Below are 18,941 nucleotides of genomic sequence, written 5' to 3' on the forward strand. Positions count from 1 at the left end.
AATTTCACCAAAGAAACAAAACTCTCTCAAAAAGGTTTTTCCTGTTGGCCACCCTGATCCAAGACCATTATGACTTAATTATACTCATACATGTGAATTTACTTTCATATTGCAGTACCATTTAGGAATCTCAAAGAACAAATTACTTTTAGTCACATTATCTGTTCAAATCATGATGCTGATTTTTTCTTTTTTATTTTATTAACCTTAAAGTGAACACAGGTTCTAAAAACATCAAATTTCAGGCTAAAATTTCATTAGGTCCTCTCTGCTCTCTCCTACTTATACATTAAGACAGATCTCTAATACCCCAATAACATATGGACTAGCAATATCATTTCTATAATCTCTTCTTTAAAAAAATCAACCAGTGAAATAAATGATATTGATTATTAACTGAATGACCAAATAAATGAATACCTCTTTAGCAAATTCATTGTTTAAAAGCAAAGGTCAAGACTGAAAAAAAAGAAGACAAGGTCACTAAATATATTCCCTATAAATACACCTAAAATTAGACATGCTGGCTTTATAACATCTATGTTTACAAACATCTTTATCAAAGACATCTATGGATCCATACACATTACACTCACATGTAATAACTACTTCATTCGGCTTGAGATTTATATTAAAAAATCCACTAATTTTTGCTTTAGGACCTAAATTTTTACTTTATGCCACAGAGCTAACTTTTCTATCTCGGGGGTTCTTGAACTTAAGATCAGTATACTCTTTCTTTCCCTAACCATTAGAGTAATGTTTAAACCTTTTACTCCCTATAATGGTTACCTTTGGTGAGCGGCTTTTTTTAATTGTCTCTTGATTTCTTTGGAGTCTTTCAATCAAGGGGATAGCAAAAGAAAATGTCTTTCCTGTTCCTGTCCGTGCTTGAGCAATTAAATCTTTTCCTTCATATACAGGACCAAAGGTCTTAACTTGAATAGGAAAGAGATATGTTACCCCTCGACCTGTAAAATGAGATTTCATTGAAATATATTTAAGACTAGCGTTAGGAAAAAATATATTTATTTGAAAATGACAATCCAGATTCCTCTATGTCAGCCTAAAAATATACCACCTAGTGACATTTACAGTTATTCCTACCCCAAAGAGGAATTTTTTAAAAATTGGTCTGAACTCTTGACAGATACATACAATTAAAGTCAAAAACCGGTCAGAATATCAAAAAGGATGATGTAGAAATAACTGCAATTAAAGAAGGGCTTATTTCTCTTACACTTTCTATATTCTCTTTTTGGTAAGAAGAGGCAAAGATTCTTATAAAATCTAATTGTAGATTTTTAGTTGTATAGCCATTAAAGTTCATAGTACCTTTTAGAAGCTTTATAGTTTCTTCAGAAATAGGGAAATTGGAGAAGGCTCCTTCTTTCTGTTCACGTGTTAGGCTCTGTCAAAATGAAATCAAAGTTCTAACTAATAATAGTTCATATTCAACTAGGCATTTAGATTCTTACTCATTTACCAATTTTAGCTTTACTAAATGAGCTAACAAATCAAAGTTAGTTACTACTTGCAAAAATTGTATAGATTAACTTACACAACCAATTAGTGGAAAATTCTTTTAATTTCAAAAGCATCCCTTTAAATACCAAGTTTACTTAATACATTTTCCCGTAGTACATTTAAAAATGATTCACTCACACATAAAACTCCCTTTGGAAATACAGCTACTACATAAATTAAAATATATTTTCATTTGACTGAAACATTACAAAAACACTATTTGATCATCTAAGCCATATTCACAGATACAGGCAGTATTAATTACAAGGACTAACAGAAGCCTATAAACCATCCTAAAAAAATATTACACAGTGAGAAAAATAAATTGTTTCTTAAAATAAATGTTAAAAAGTTGTTCTATGGCTCCAAAAAGCATGTTTTAGGTCACCAAAACAAAGCAAAGTTCCTGCAAGCTTGAAAGTTTCTTTAACATATACATAGGTTAGCATGATATTATCATTTAACATCTATTGAAAACTTTGTGTACTGGTCAATATGTATATAGAAGAAAGACAATATTATCTACCTGTTAAGTTTATTATTGGTGTGTTTAAAGAAAGTTGTTCCAAAACCATACACAACAGCAATTTTCAAACAGAGAACCAGATAAAAGACATAATATCAAACTGAAATTGTAAGCTATTTAAGCAAACCTCAAAGCTATCATTTTTTTAATTAAAAGAAAAAATTTTATTACAAAATACATTTTCATTATAGAAACCACATATAAACAGAAATAAAACTATAATCCAGTCAGCTGATACCACATTTGAAACAGACACTCCTCCAATCCTCACTCTATGCACATATAAATTTTTTAAAATAGGATAATACTGTATATATTGTTCTATAATCTGTGTCTTTCATTTAATAAGATACACTAAACACCTTTTTAACATTCTTCTATGACCTTCAGGATAGATGTCATGTATTGCATAAATGTAGCCTATTTTCTAAAACCAATTGCCTACTATCAGGCATTTAGTAGGCATTTAGAATGCATAAATTTTCCACTATTATCAACATCATTGTAGTAAGAGTTTCATACAACCCTATACACCTCATGATTATCTCAAGACACATGCCTACAAATAGAATTCCTGAACCCTAATATGATCTAAATAAAATAACAATTAAGCCTATTATAATACAGAGCATTATACCACATAAAATCGCAACAGAGCAAAAGCAACTCTGTACATTTTGCCACTAGCAATACAAACTTGTAGGGCCTCATTTATTTATTTTAATGTTTATTTACTTATTTATTTTGAAAGAGAGAAAGAGTGACAGCATGTGTGAGCGGGGCAGGAGCAAAGAGAGAGGGAGAGAGAGAATCCCAAGCAGACTCCACATTCAGCACAGAGCCCAAAATGGGACTTGATCTCACAACATTGAGATCATGACATCAGCCGAAATCAAAAGTTGGATGCACAATTGACTGAACCACTCCAGGTTCCTTGGTGGGCCTTATTTAGATCAACTCTCAACATACGTGCTTCCTGACAAATATCAAATTCCCAAGTAAAAGAAACACCATATTTTAAGGCAAAAATTCAGTATGTTTCCCCAAAGTTTACACAATAAGCTAGGCTAAGACCTATTTAAATTATCGGCAACCATCAGATTTTAAAATATAAAGAATTATTGGGGCATCTAGGTGGCTCTGTTGGTTGAACGTCCAACTTCAGCTCAGGTCATGATCTCACCGATTGTGAGTTCAAGCCCCACAACAGGCTTGCTGCTGTCAGCCTGTCAGTGTGGAGCCCACTTCCAATCCTCTGTCCCACTCTCTCTGCCCCACCCCACTTGCATTCTCCCAAAAATAAGTATTTTTTGAAAATTAAATATAAGGAATTATTAATACCAAGAATTACTAAGACTATCAAAAGTTGTTTCTGTCTGAAGACCTGAGTAACTGACAGTTTATAATACCTAGGTAAACCTATGAACTCTGCTAGAGGAAAACTGCAAGAACAAATTGGACAAATTCTGTGCAAGAAAATATCTGTTCTAACAGATAAAGGCAAAAGCAATGGGTTCAGGAATACAAATTCTATACTAAGCATGTTTTCTAAACTCCCCAAAAATTAATACCCTGGAAAACAGATTTCTTCAGTTCATTTTTATATGGTTCATTTCTGTTTAAAAATGCAAACAGCTTTTGAGTTACAATATGACCTAAAGATCACTTAAAGTTGCTATTGTTACAGAAGCACAAAAAGCAGAAGGCAAAATACACAAAGTCAAGAGGCTTTATGTACCTTGTTTCAGGAAGTCAGATGTCAATTCATAAGTACTGGTAGGGACTGAAATAACCATAAGAAATGCAAGCAGATCACCATCAATAAGCAATTTGGAAAAACTATTTAGGAACCCAAATGCATAGGAAAGGTTTACATTTGACCATTCCCCCAACCTCCACCCCAAGAAAAACAAAATACAATGACAGAAACAAGGGACAAAGGAAAAAAGTTTCCAGTTTCAGTTGTACAGATTCCCCGTCCAATTGAGGGTATTGGACACTAAGCAGGAAACATCATGGAATCAATTCTAATTGGTCTAAAAGATCAAATTAACCTGTATTTCAAGGATAAAGGCAAATGCAAAACAAAAAGTATCCATACCTCCTCTAGTTTATTATCACTTGATTTATGAGTAGAACTATCTAAGGATGACACTCGCTTTGATTTTTTTTCATATTCATCAATATCTCCATTTGACAGATCTTTTCTTCTTGACTTATGAGATTTAGAAAATTCATCTGAAAGTCTATTATTACATCCTTCTTCAGTGTCTCCATTTAGCTTCTCTTTCATTTTAGCTTTTTTGGGCTTGGGAGCATCCAAGTTATCTGCCACACCATTTTCTCTTGTTTCTGATTTCTCGTCTGAGTCATAATGGTGCCTTGATTTCCTTCTATCACTCTGTGGAAAAACAAAGAAGCAGTGACAAGAGGGTCACAAGGTCTCCTAAGACTCTAGAGAAGTTAGAGAGTGACCCCCAACCACCTTGGAAAGTTACCTGGTAAAAATCAACTGGTTGCTAATGCCGAGCCTAAGCCTCACCTATTGCTTTCTTTCTCATCCCATCTCTTGCATTCTCAAGACTTGGCCTCTAGCCCCTCTCTAATCCCATTACATGATTTAAGGGAAATCAAAATACCTCCTTTCAGAAAAAGATGAGAACCCGAGATCTGTAAATTAAAAAACATATCCAAATCCAAAAACAAAAACTTCTAATATCTCCAAGAGAAAAAAAAAAAGTTAATATTATTGAGTACCTACCCAGCACTGTGTAATGCTTTCGGCTTATCTTGTTTAAATCTTCATAACAACCCTATAAGGGAAGTACAGGTCCATAATCCCTTATCCGAAATTCCGATATCCATAAAGCTCTGAAAACCGAAAGTTTTTTGGTAACTTATTTGGAGACAAAACCTTACCTAACCTGAACTCATTTGATGGAAAAATTTGACTCAAACTGATGTGAGGGTATTTTTAACCTTTACTTATTCCACTTAGTATGCATATTCATATTTAATATTAAGGTGTTTGATCATAGGTTGGGGGCCCCAAGCCCTACTGGGGTGTTACCCTTTTAAAAGCCCCCAAAATTCTGAATTCCAAAACAAATCTAGCCCCAAGGATTTTGGATAAGGGATAGCGAACCTGTATTACCTTTGCCATAGTACAGATGAGGAAACGGAAGTTCTTAGAGGTAAATAACTTGCCAAAGACTCACATGCAGGATTTCCTTCAAGTGGAAGTTCTAGAAATCAAGCTCTGTCTGATTTGAAAGCCCATGCTCTTTTCACATCATGCTTCCTCTCTGAACTCTGATAATTAATAGGTTAACGAATAAACAAAACAAAACAAAAAACCTAAATAATTCATGTAAAGCTCCAATCGTTATATTCCCATGGAAAGACAAGTATATTAGTAACCCTGGAAACTTTTAAAAAAGTTTTTTTGTTAATTAATACAACTTTAAAAAAAAAAAAAAAAGACTACTCTACAACTTTACTTCTAAAATGCCAAACTGGTGACCAGTGTTTTAATATTTGCAAACAGCAAAAATTATTTGGCAATTTAGCACTTCAGAATTACCTGGTCAAATGTGCAAAATAAATTAGGTAATAGTTATTAGTGATAACAAACACTACTGCCACCAAAATTTTGACCATGATTTACATAAATTTTACAAAGTACTTTCACATACAATTTTCTCATCCATAAAATGGAGATGTTGTGAAAACGGAATAACATATGTGAAAATGCTCTGTAAACAGTAGAGCTTTACATTAACATAAATTATACAGTTACATGTTAAACATTTGATCTTTCATTAACTGAACTAACCCACATCTCCCCAAATCAATAAGTTCCAAAGAAAAACAAGGTTATTTACAGAGCCAGCCTTGGGGTTAGAAATGCTTTGGGGCCATGTACTTGAGGGAAATGAAGCAAGGTAAAGAGAGGCCTTTAAGTCCAAGCCCAGAGATATCGCAAGGTGATGAAATACACTGTTCCACATCAGATCCATAGTGCTTGACACTCTTCACTTCCTTGGCTTCCATGACACTCTATATTCCCTCCTTATCCTCTTACCTCTACCCTAATGATTCCTCTCCCGGCCTCCTTCTGTAGATGCTCCTTAAGTCTAAGTTCTCCGTGTACGCTTTCATACCATTTTCATGGTTTCAACACTTCCATGATTCCTTCCTCCCCTGCACTCCAGTTTTGAGAACATACGGCCCAGCTTCATAGTTCTACAAATCCAAATCCGTAGTTGTCTTCAACTCAATGCCAGATCACTACCCAAATGCTCTGTGTTTGTTAGCTGGTACTCTGATCTGTTTCCAAATCTTTAGTTATCCCTCACAGTGAAAGAAAAATCAACAAGTATTTCTGGAGAACGTACAATGTGAAAGCCATCAATTTACAAGAATGTACTAACGGATGGACAAATATATGGCCACTTACCTCAAGAATCTTTGGAAACATTTGAGAAGAACACACAAGAAAAGTGAGCTAACTTTACAAAGCAGCACAGAATAGATACCAGTCGAATGATAAAGACGGCACTGGAACAAGACTTCAAAGGGGAATGAGATTACTGGATGTGTATACTGGAGTGTTTAGAAAACACATATAAACTAAACCTTGACAGAGAGACACGATTTGAATGCAAAAGGAGAGGTATTTCAGGAGGAGCCAAAATTAAAATAACTGCTTGGTGATTCCACTTACATAAGGGATCTAGAGAAGTCAAATTCACAGAGACAGAAAGTAAAATGGAGATTGTTAGGGACTGAGGGGAGTGGGCAACGGGGAGTTGGTGTTTAATGAGAACAGAGTTTCAGTTTAGAGGATGAAAAAGTTCTGGAGATGCATGGTGGTGATGGCTGCAGAACAATGTGAATGGACTTAGTGCTACAAAACTGTACACTCTAAGATAGTTAAAATGGCAAATTTTATGTCGTATGTAATTCACCATGATTAAAAAAAATAACCGCTTGGCTGGAATGGCAAAGTTTTACCTTGGTGATAAGGTAAGGTAGGTTCTGCTCTCTGGGGCTATACAGAGTATTTTCATTTTTTTTGTCAAATGTCAGCCTTCAAATACAGCTTCCTCGCCCACCTTAGCTCTGTTTTCTTTTCTCTGGGTCTCTTTTTTTTTTTTTTTTTTTTTTTTTTTTTTATTGAGGTTTAGGGTGGGAATTCTCTACAACTCCTCTACGGGGTCCTTGAGGGCAGAGACTTATTTAAATCCTGTGGTGCCCAGCAAAGAGTGTGGCACAAATTAAGCTCATTAAACACTTGGGGTCTAAATGAAAATACTAACAGTAAAGCCTACTAGTAAAACAACCCACACGATCTCCATCACAGCCAAATCCTGGGAATGTCGGCTGTGACACTCTTCCTTAAGCCTCTAGAGACTGGCTCTCGAGGTTTGTAAACCTAAGATCGCTTTCCCCAAGATTCTCGCTCACAGGTCGGGCTGACGGAGAAGTAACACATATTCAAGGCAACCATTTTCTTAACCATCTTCTAACGCGGCCAACAAGAACCAAGTAACAGGCCTCGCTGCTTAAGCAAGGAGAGGAAAGAAAGAACAGATTCCACGGCGATGGGAACTTGAGTCTGCCCATCTCGTAGTCGCCGACGGGAAGGGCTGAGGGAGCACTGGAGGCCCGGCCAAAGCCTAGTGCAGCCCTTCTCCAGGTTCGGGGTGTGGAGATGGGAATGGTTCCGGAATGACCATTCAGGAGGGACGACGGCTGCGCGAGGGGAGGCCCTGGGATGCTCCGGCCAGGTTCTGACAGGCCATCAGATCAGAGACAGCTCCCCTCCCCGCCCAAGCCGGCGCAGCCCAAAAGGAGGCGCGGCCCATCCAGCGCACCTTTTGCCTCTCCTTCCTTTGGCTCTCGGTCTCCTCCAAGGGTGCCTCCAGCTCCATAATGTCCCCCCAGAGGAGTTTCCCAGGCATCATTCGCCGCCGCCGCCTCCTTCTGGGCTCGGTGGCCACAACCACCTACGGGCAGCGGCAGCGTGAAAGGAAGCGGGGGCAGGGCGGCCGCCCGGCCAGGGCCTACGTCACTTCCGGGACACGCACCGCGCGGCGGGGAAAAATAATCCCGGATACTCTCGGTTTAAACTCATCCTTTGCGTTGCAACCTTCCATCCAATGAGTGTGAGCGATCTCGACTGGCCCACCCTTGTTCTAAAATGATTGGCTGCTAGGGTAAAACCCTGGCCAATCTCCATAAAGGATGAGCAAACTGATTAGCATAAAATGATGCGGGTTTTCTTTCCTCGCCTTCTCTCCCCCTCCCCCACTCCGAACAGTCTTCCTCGGCCCTGCGGAGTCGCTTTGGGGCTTTCCAGGGAGCACTGCTGGGGCTGAGAAGGCCCTGAACTGCGGCGGAGAGGGGCCCGCCCGCTGCGGGATGGTGCGTGGGCAGGCCCGAGCAGGGCCGGTGGGGAGCGCCACGCGCCTCCTCGCCATTCGCCGCCGGAAGCTGCAGGCCTCAGCCCGCCCATTTCGGGGTGAGGCGTTAACGTCTAACGGCTTTGCGCGAAGCCGGCAGTCCGGCGCTCTTTGGAAGGGGTTGGTGGGGTCTGTAGTGGGCTAGGGGGGCTTGAAGTGAGGGTCAGGGCTGGACAGTCGTTTCTCAAGTCTTAAGTTTTAGTCAGGAAATAGGTCCTTGGTTCATTTTAGGTTCTTTCCACACTCCCCAGTGACTGAGGGGAAACTAAACCCCGAGAAAGGGATTTACGGGTCTGAAGACACAAAACCAGTTCGTGGCATAGTCAGGACTAGAGAGAACGCTTCTGAATCTGAGATCAGTGCTCTCTTGCCACACCAACATAAAGACTTTGTTTCGCAAAGCGTTTGGGGGAAGATGCTCCCATGAAATAATAACTAGGAAAACTCGGGAGAAACGTAGAAAAACAAGCCTAAATGTCTTCGACAGATGACGTAGTTGCAGTGAATAAAAGGATTTTATTTTATTGGAGATTAACCGCCCCTAAATTACAACCTCATACAAAACTGGAAACCTTTCGACAACACAAAAGGTTGATTCCTTAGCATACTTCTTTTCTTCCGCCACTGGTGCCGGCTGGTTAGCGTTCTTTTTCAAAGCCATTTCTTTATCTCTTCATGATCTCTTCACCTCAGCTGCCCTTGAGTGGAGAATGAGAACCCAAACTGAGAGTGTAGGTGCAGGGGCACTTCACAACCACTTGACAATTTCTAAGACACCAGCCTTGTTACCTCGGCATCAGGCTTGTGTCTTGGCAACATTACATATTGCTATATACATCATGGAGTTGCCCCAAACTATCGGTCCAGAATAGCTGAAACCACAAATGATTGCTACAGGCCTTCTGCGCTATTGTGGATTGGCCTGAAGTCAAAGGACTGTGTATCTAAAAGTCACCTTATGGGTTCCATACTGTGAACAAAGAGTGTCCGCAAAAGATAGTGGAAAAAATGCATCTCTCTCGAGTATGAGAATCGCTGTGCATCTCTAGATGTAAATCCTTTTCTACCATTCTCGTACACCCACCCCAGTTCTACCATTGTAAGGTCTTTGTAGCCCTACAACAGAGCCTGAGGTGCATAGGAACATGGAGTGGATGTGGCAACTTCACACATGTAACATTGGGAAAATAATAGGAACAGATGTTAGTATGTTGTGGTTAAAGACCAAATATAGATGAGGTAAAGTTTTTAGCTCCTCTAGATTCTATTTTTGGCATTCATTTTTCTATCAGAGGTCTTACAGCAGGTATGGAAATAAAAAGGACTAGACTGTTCAACTCTCCCTATGCCAGAGACTAACAAGCATATTAGTGTTTTTCAGAATGACCTGTGATTTAGGACATTCTACAACCCTCGCCTTTCTAAGCCCCAAACTCCTTGAATCAAATCTCTGTCTGGTGTCTTAAACCAAGTCATAAGTAACTTCCCAAGCTGTGGCTTAGCTGGAAAAAAATTAGGTAGTACCAAATTTGGGTAACTATATGTTCTCCAGGGACCTCAACTAGAAAACTTGGGGATGGTAATGAAGGGATGGAGAATTCTTTTTTTTCTTTCATATTTGTTCCCACTATAACTCTCAAGAGATTTGTATCTGATAATAAAATCTATTGGACAGGACATGAATGAGTAGCATAATTTAAATGTACAAGTAATTCAAAATATAATATTAGAATATGTTTATTTTCCAAAATATCTTACCAAAATCACTGATATAATTTCTTAAAATTTAAGAGAATACCTCATCTGTTTCTCGATTCTATAAAGATTTATCTTGCCTTTGGCTTCAGCTCCTTAAACTCTATGACCTTAAGATATAAAAATAAGAGGTCTATGACCATACTACCCTGAACATGCCCAATCTTGTCTGATCTTGGAAGATAGAAAGAGGACTTACACTTGCCTCTCTCTGGTCCTTTTCAAGCCTACAGGGCTAGGGTTTCTTTTTGCTTTTTGGTTTTTTTACTCCATAGTTAAAAAATAGAAAGTTAAAAAGTCATTTTGCATCTGCATTTCAGTTTTATGTGACAAAAGGAACTGAACTACCATGCTTAAATGTTAGGACATGGAAATAGTTTAAGGAGCAGTTATAAATTGATGAAGAGACACTTGCATAGAATGAATGTTTAGAGTATAAAGAAGTAAGGAGAAAATAAAAGAGGGAACAGGACATGTTTCCTCCATTGCTAGCCACATGACCTTGCCAAACTCAACTCTAAAATCTGGTCTTTTGCGGGGCGCCTGGGTGGCTCAGTCGGTTAAGTGTCCGACTTCGGCTCAGGTTATGATCTCACAGTCCGCGGGTTCGAGCCCTGCGTCGGGCTCTGGGCTGACAGCTCGGAGCCCAGAGCCTGCTTCGAATTCTGTGTCTCCCTCTCTCTCTGCCCCTCCCCTGCTCATACTCTGTCTCTCAAAAATAAATAAATGTTAAAAAAATTTTTTTTAAATAAATAAAATCTGGTCTTTTTGTTAGTAATGTGGGGACAAATATGCCTTCCCTGCTGGTAGTGCAGGGAAATTGGGAGGATCAGCTGATGAAACAGTACTGTAGAGAAGATGATATACAGAGCTGCTTACATTTCTACCTTTAGGTCAAGGTTTTAACAGCCTCGAGGAAGACACAGCTTTGAACACATTTAGCACATGTACACTTAATGTATGTAGCTCCTAATTCAAAGGTGGAATTTTTTTTAAGGTTTTATTTTTAAGTAATCTCTGCACCTAATGTGGGGCTTGAACTCACAACCCCAAGATTAAAAGATTAAAAGAGTCCCACGCTCCACCAACTGAACCAGCCATGCACCCCTGGGGGTGGGGGGGGGGGGGTGGTGGAGATCTTTTTAACTTTTAGAGAGAGGTCTTACTGGTTTTTTAGCCAATTACTTTGTAAATGCTTTGAATCAAATGGTGGAAGAGTAGTGACATCAGCTACCCAGAGAGGGCACTATTACCCAAAAAATGGAAGCTGCTACTACTAATGGAAGCTGCTTGCATCTAAGGTTTAAAAGGAAGACAGGTCTGTAGAGGCCAGCCACCCCCCCATTCTTGCTTCATGACTCCCGTGTCTCTCTTCCCCACTCCATTTTGGCAGTAGTCTTTCTCCCGCATTCCCCCAAAGCCTTCTCAGCTGTAGGAGGGATTCTCAAAATGTAGTCGTTCCCAGTTTTCAACACTACTACTGTTCTTGTTCTCTCCATTGTTTTTCCTGACATATCTGACATTTTGAAACCTCTGTCTGCTAAATTGCATTTAGTAATAGACTCATGATCATTCTAATCTATAAATAAGATACAAATGCAGCTTAGCAATGTCACACCAGCATGTGATGGTGTTCTATTACGGAGCTGGTGTAATTTCAGCCACTGCCAAAGAAACTTGATGTTTTAATTAGTAAGGAGTTAAGCAAAGGAAATATACAATTTCTATTAGAATCTTTGAAATATTGAAAATAGCTTGCAGAACCCAGCTACTCTCTGAGGATTCCTAGGGGTCTGAGATCCCAGATGAGAGAGGATGATCTTGTATGAAATGTCTAAATTAACCCCATGATTTGCATATTTTATTCCTATTATAGCATCAGGCATAATATTTCCTATTAGCCAAGGCATAATAACTCCCCAGGCAAATCCAGATTTGGATTGGGATGAAATTTCTTATAATCTTAATTTAGGGGCATCTGCGTGGCTCAGTTAAGTGTCTGACTCTTGATTTAACGGCTTAGGTCATTAGGTCTCAGTTCATAGGATCGAGCCCCATGTCGGGCTCTTTGCTGACAGCAGCAAAGAGCCTGCTTGAGATTCTCTCTCTCCTCTCTGCCTCTCCCTCCCTCTCTCTCAAAATAAACATTTTTTTAAAAAAGAACAAAAAATACTTTACTACAAAAAAAATCTTAAAGGATTGAATCTCTAAATGGAGGAATTCAGGACAACCTAGAAAAAACAGGAGACCTATATAGAAGGCCATGTATTCAGACCAGTTTTGTGAATATATAAATATATAAAAATATGCATACATATATTTATAACAATATCAGGTGCCTCCTGCATTGGGCACTTTGAATAGATGAGCCTTAGATCTTACAACAGTTCTGAAAGGTAGATATCATTACAGATGAGAAAACTGAATCAGAGAAGTTTGGAATCTCTCTCCATCACACAGCTCCCAAGGATTGTAACTGGGATTCAAATTTGTCTGAATCTGGGGTGCCTGCATGGCTCAGTTGGGTGCGCATCAGACTTTGGCTCAGGTCATGATCTCATGGTTCCTGAGTTTTGAGTCCCACAATGGGTTCTGTGCTTTGTGCTGACAGCTCGGACCCTGGAGCCTGCTTCAGATTCTGTGTTTCCTTCCCTCCCCCCACTCCCAACGTGCACTCTGTCTCTGTCTCTGTTTCTCTCTTTCTCAAACATTAAAAGGAAAAAAAAAAAGACAAAACAGGGGCACCTGGGTGGCTCAGTCGGTTAAGCATCTGACTTTGGCTCAGGTCATGATCTCATGGTCCACGAGTTTGAGCCCCTCATCAGGCTCTGTGCTGACAGCCCAGAGCCTGGAGCCTGCTTCAGACTCTGTGTCTCCCTCTCTCTCTTTCCCTCCCCTGTTCATGCTCTGTCTCTCTCCCTCAAAAATAAACATTAAAACAACAACAATGACAACAACAACAGATTTGTCTGAATCCTAAACTCAGGTCATCATGCTACCTCAAGGGAACTGTCATGCGGAGGAGAAATCAAGAACTAATGTCATCACACACAATATTGGGGGGGAAAATGCAAGCCACCTATTTAGAGAATAACCTCCCAAACAACACGCATACCCATCTTTAATATCTGTTGTCATATGTTGTGTTTTAGAAGAAACACAACTTTTAGAAGAAAAGTTTTATTGGTCTCACAATAGGTTTCATTTAATACATCTAGAGAGTGTCATAATGCATCCAGTGGCAAAATTAGACGGATTTCATTGGTCCCTACATGTGACTAGAGCCACAAAAGACTTTGGATTCCTCATTCTGTTAAGAAACTTGTCCAGGTCCAAAATCAAAGATAGAATGAGTTGTTGCTGCTCCCTTTTCCAAGGAGTAACAAGGATAGTACAGAAATGGAGAAGTGGAAGAACTCTGGAATCTTGCAGGAGTTCAGTGTTTTGTAGGATCCTCACTTCATCTTTTTCCCCCCGCCCTTGAGGCATATTTGACCTATAACCCTCACTGAATCTTACAAGAACAAAACCTTACAGTCAAGAGGAATTTTTGGGACGTCTGGGTGGCTCAGTCGGTTAAGCGTCCAACTTCGACTCAGGTCATGATCTCACGGTCCGTGAGTTCAAGCCCCACATCAGGCTCTGTGCTGACAGTTCAGAGCCTGGAGCCTGCTTCAGATTCTGTGTCTTCCTCTCTCTCTGCCTCTCCCCTGCTCACGCTCAGTCTCTCTCTCTTACAAAAATAAACACAAAAATTTTAATTTAAAAAATCATCTAGTTCAGCTATCCTGTTATGCTAAGTATATACCAATCAAAGGATCACCAAGTCTCTGCTTGAATACCCTAAATAATGGGAAATGCTTTCATTTATAAAATGTCTATTTCATCTATGGGTAGTTTTGACTAGTGGGAAGTTCTTTATCTGAGCTGAAATCTTTATTCTAACTTTCATTCACTGACGATGATTCCAAGCTGTCACACCCCCTAAAACAATGCCTCCCACACAAGGCCTTTCTATACAAATTACCCTTCTTGCTACTTTGCCCAGGGTTTCAAATGTCCTTGTGACCACAGCTGATCATCTTGGAAATGCCACAATAGGTTGCTCAGAGCCACTACAAGCCAATAGTGAGAATTGAGTGGGCCAACCGCTACTTTTGTACATGGGCATATGTGACCTCTCCTTCTCTGTACTCCCCCAGAGCCTGGAGACAGCTCTCTATGGTGCCAAGCTTCATCTTGCCTTCACTGTTATCTTGTCTTCACTGGTGAGAGTTGGAAAGAGGCACCCTCCAATCATTCAGTCATGCTTGAGATCTAAGGCCTTGGCAACCCTTAGAAACCTCTCAGAAGAAACATCCCCTGAACCATAAGTCAGCATTAGCATCTATCCAATATGCTGAAACCAGTCACCTGACTGCTCCATATTCCCCAAACCTGAGAGAACGGACCATTCCACTACCTGCCTGAAAAGGCCAGCCAGAAAAAATTCTGGCAAAGCTGTCTAAGTCTTAGTGGAAATAGACCAGATGTAAATGAACTATCATCCATTTTCCATCTTTTCTCTAAATCTCTAATTCAGAACCTCCTTGCACTCACGAGCCATTCTGCAACCATTCTGCTTCCTTTCTATCTCTACCCTCTGAGAACATCCTGATTTCTCACTGCCATGCTACAGAGAGTGCCTTGAATGTGAGGAGGAACCAGAAAAACAGTAGACCCAGTTGCTGCCACACATATTTTGGACATTGCCAGTCAGTATGATGTGGGGCCATCTGTTCACATTCAAGGTGGTTGCAGAAAAGATCTTTGGCAGCAATGACTAGAGAGAAAAAATTCTTGTTCCAAAGTACCCAATACATCTATATAAACTTTGATAATGATAAAAGACTTTAGTTGCAAACAAAGTATCTATGCAACCTTAATACACTATTTTCGGGAGTTTTGTGTTGAAATCTGGTGAAATCCACTTAACATAAGAATGGATTAGTGTAGGTAGAGAAATTCACTACTGAGTATAGTAAATTAACATCCTATGTACTTGGGAAATTAATGAATGTCTGAAAATTTGAGTTAATCACATTTAATTGGAAAAGGACCATGTATTTTATGGTTTAATTGCAAAATAATCTGTATATTCCCAATAAGTTCATAGTAAAATAATCTTTTAAAAAAGCTTTAAAATGTCAAAAAAAAGGGGAAAAAACAGCAACTAGAACAAAATATGTAATGAAATTAACAGAATCTCATACTTGGCTTTAGAGAATTCTTACATATTCGGTTGATTAAAATATTCTATATTAATGCTGTACCTTTTTACCAAAGAGTTTCCAAAAGAAAAATAAGAATTAAACATTTATGACTGGAGTTAGTTGTAGTAAGGAATTGGATGTGAGTGTTTGACCGCTCTTTGTGCCTTCAATGTTCTGCAGAAAATTCTGTCTTCTTTTTAGTCCATCCAAAATGACTGAATTATTAGATGCCAGACTCTGTGTCCTAAAGATATTAAAAATAACAGAATTATTACCTTCCAAAGGGGCCTGGGCTTCTAATCAAGGCATCATACCTTCATCTGTTACTTTGAAGCAATATAACATTTTCTAACACTAAAGCGCGCTTAGAAGTTAACCTTTAAAAATCTAAAGTGCTCCTTCTATTTTATTTTTTAATGTTTATTTATTTTTGAGAGAGAGACAGAGAAAGAGCATGAGCAGGGTAGGGCAGAGAGAAAGGGAGACACAGAATCTGAAGCACGTTCCAGGCTCTGAGCTGTCAGCACAGAGCCCAACGCCGGGCTTGAACCCACCAACTGTGGGATCGTGACCTGAGCCAAAGTCAGATGCTTAACTGACTGAGCCACCCAGGTGCCCCTAAAGTGCTCCTTATATTTTAAAGGCTTCACAATAGCACCTCAATTATTTGGCAGCTGCTTTCCAAGAAGTTCATATTTTTTGAACATCTTCTCAGATCCAATATCAAGTATATTCTAGTCAGAAACAGTAAGTTCCTTGGTGGCTGGCTGGCTCAGTCAGAAGAGCGTGTCACTCTTGATCTTGGGCTTGTGAGTTCAAGCCCCACGCTGGGTGTAGAGATTACTTAAATAAATACACAAATTTAACAAAAAAGAAAGAAAAAGAAATAACAAGTTCCCTAAAAAACTCTTCCCTACAAGTGTAGTAACCCATACCTTCTTGAGTAATTTCTTTTTTGAGATGTCATATGAAAGAGAAAAGCTGACCATAGCATTTTTCATATTGACAAGATTCCTTTCTAAGGAGCTGTAGGCTAGGTTAGTCCCCTATCTAACACATCTGCCTTGCTTCAGCCAAGTCACATTACTATTTGGGCATTTTGCTTTTGACATTCCCCTTTTCTCACCTTGCATCCTCTCCATCACTTGCTCATTACAGTAAGATATGCCTTGGGGCTCCTAGGTGGCTCAGTTGGTTAAGTGTAGGACTCTTGGTTTTGGCTCAGGTCATGATCTCATGGTTCCTGAGACGGAGCTCCACATCAGGCTCTGTGCTGACAGTGCAGAGTCTACTTGGGATTCTTTTTCTCCTCTCTCCCTCTGTCTCTGCCCCTGTCCTGCTCTAGCTCTCTGTCTCTCAAAATAAATAAATAAACTTAAAAAAAAATAATAAAACTAATATCACCATACTTTAAAAAAAAAAGAGAGATGCCTCAAAAATGTATCCTCCAATAAGTGTCCCCCCAAACATTTCATTACTCTTAATTCCACATCTCTTCAGCAATTACAGAGAGTTTCCACTTCATTTTTTTTTTTTTTTAAAGTAAACTCTACCCCCAATGTGGGTTTCACCTGAGCCAGTCAGGCACCCTCCACTTTGTTCTTGAGTTCAATTCGGCTACTTATGTTTTGTTGGTCTACTCAACTAAAGTGCAAATTTCCTATGGGTAGCAACATCTTGTGGGTCTTCTCTGTCCCTCTAATTCGTAACAATTATGGCACAGAGTTGATATTCAAATGCTATCTTCCCTTCCTTTTCTTGATTATACTTATAAGTCTTTTAAGAGAACCATATTATACGCAATTTTTTAAGAAATCAAATTTCTCGGGGCGCCTGGGTGGCTCAGTCGGTTAAGCGTCCGACTTCAGCTCAGGTCATGATCTCACAGTCTGTGAGTTCGAGGCCCGCGTCAGGCTCTGTACTGACAGCTCAGAGCCTGGAGCCTGCCTTGGATTCTGTGTCTCCCTCTCTCTTTGCCCCTCCCCCACTCATGATCTGTCTCTCTCACTCTCTCAAAAATAAATAAACATTAAAAAAATTTTAAAAAAAAAGAAATCAAATTTCTCAGGATTTCACAAATTTAAATTCTCATTCATATCCTTGACAAATAAATTCTTGCATGTCCTTGACATGCAAGTCAAGGAGCAATTGCCCTTACCTGTTTTGGGTTTGATTTTGTTTTTGTTTCTGCTTTTTTTTTTTTTTTAGCAGCAGGCAAAGGTTTATTAGAATATAAGATTAGAAAGGAAGAATAGTAGAAAAGCTCTCTTTACAGAGAGGGGACATTTGAAAGTAAATGCCCAAGGACTATAGGCAAGGGTCCTTGTTTTATGAGGTTCTGGTCAGCCTTCTGTTTCTGCTTTTGCCAAAGTGAAAGGGGACCCATAGCTTGTTGGTTTACACTACCATTGTTTACTTTGGAGACAATATGTGTTGATACTTTCAAGACTTGATATGAAGAGCACCTGGATGGCTCAGTCGGTTAAGCCTCTAACTCTTGGTTTTGACTTGGGTTGTGATCTCACAGTTCGTGGGTTCGAGCCCTCCATTGGGGTTGCACTGGCAGTGCGGAACCTGCTTGGGATTCTCTGTCTCTTCCTCTCTTTCTGCCCCTCCCCTGCTTGTGCTCTCTCTCTCAAAAAACAAAAACAAAACAAAACCAGAAAAAAAAAGACTTGATATGAATTAAGCAATTCTTTCAAGCATAAAAGATCTGTTTCCCAATAAGAAGTAAAGATATATTTTTAAACTGCAGACCTCCAGGAATTTAGCCTAAGGTAGAGTCAGAAATGTCTGTAAACATTTACATGTGAAAACAATCCACTGAAGATTGATTTATTACAGCAAAAAAATGGGAATCTAAATGTCAAAGGAGGGAAAATAATAGTTATATAAATACTAGAGTCCACATAACAGAATACTAAGCAGCCATTAAAACGAATGAGTTGGATCCGTATGTATTGATTGCAGGATATGCATGATACGTTAAGTGAAAAAAGAAAGTCACAGCTCTGTATGATCTGTTGTTAAAAAATAATTATATTTCTTCTTTTTTAAAAAAATAATTCTATTTCTAAATGCACAGAAAAAAGTCCGAAAGAATATAAACCACACTGTCAACAATGTTTAGGTCACCTCAACGGAAAGGCAATGGAAAAGGTTGGGGAATGCAGACTGTCAGTTTCACCTTTTACATTTCTGTATTACTTTTTCAAAAGGAAGTATATAATAATTTTGTATAATAAAAAACTGGTAAAGATATATGCCAAATTTTAAGATGACCTTTTTGAAAACTATTAAATAACCTCAGGGGAATGTTCACACTGTACCCTGAAAAAAGCACTATGCAAAACAGTAATGACAGTATAGGGAAAACATTTAGACAAAATACATAGATCAATATGTTCAGACTGA

General features: G+C 39.1%; 2 protein-coding genes across 5 annotated transcripts in view; both read right to left on the reverse strand.

Moving 5' to 3' along the window:
- DDX50 (DExD-box helicase 50) overlaps positions 1-8,132 on the reverse strand; it is a 32,613-nt gene extending 24,481 nt beyond the window's left edge. The window contains exons 1-6 of one of the 4 annotated variants that reach the window (XM_060642572.3): positions 7,933-8,041; positions 5,208-5,365; positions 4,815-4,924; positions 4,155-4,454; positions 1,336-1,411; positions 793-971 (exon numbers count right to left, since the gene is read on the reverse strand). In XM_060642572.3, coding sequence (XP_060498555.1) covers positions 793-971; positions 1,336-1,411; positions 4,155-4,346 — 447 coding nt within the window. In that variant the 5' untranslated portion in view covers positions 4,347-4,454; positions 4,815-4,924; positions 5,208-5,365; positions 7,933-8,041. Of the gene's footprint in view, positions 1-792; positions 972-1,335; positions 1,412-4,154; positions 4,455-4,814; positions 4,925-5,207; positions 5,366-7,932 lie in introns of all 4 variants that reach the window. The other 3 variants (XM_060642573.3, XM_060642571.3, XM_060642570.3) reach the window with 3 other exon arrangements.
- Positions 8,133-15,589: 7,457 nt separating this feature from the next.
- The window catches only part of STOX1 (storkhead box 1), a 52,003-nt gene continuing 48,651 nt past the window's right edge, over positions 15,590-18,941 (reverse strand). The window contains exon 4 of the mRNA XM_060642565.3: positions 15,590-15,771. Within this exon, the coding sequence (XP_060498548.2) occupies positions 15,624-15,771 (148 nt within the window). The 3' untranslated portion in view covers positions 15,590-15,623. The remainder of the gene's footprint in view (positions 15,772-18,941) is intronic.

The sequence above is a fragment of the Panthera onca genome, chromosome D2, assembly GCF_046562875.1.
Source record: "Panthera onca isolate mPanOnc1 chromosome D2, mPanOnc1 haplotype 2, whole genome shotgun sequence".
Classification (NCBI taxonomy): Eukaryota; Metazoa; Chordata; class Mammalia; order Carnivora; family Felidae; genus Panthera; species Panthera onca.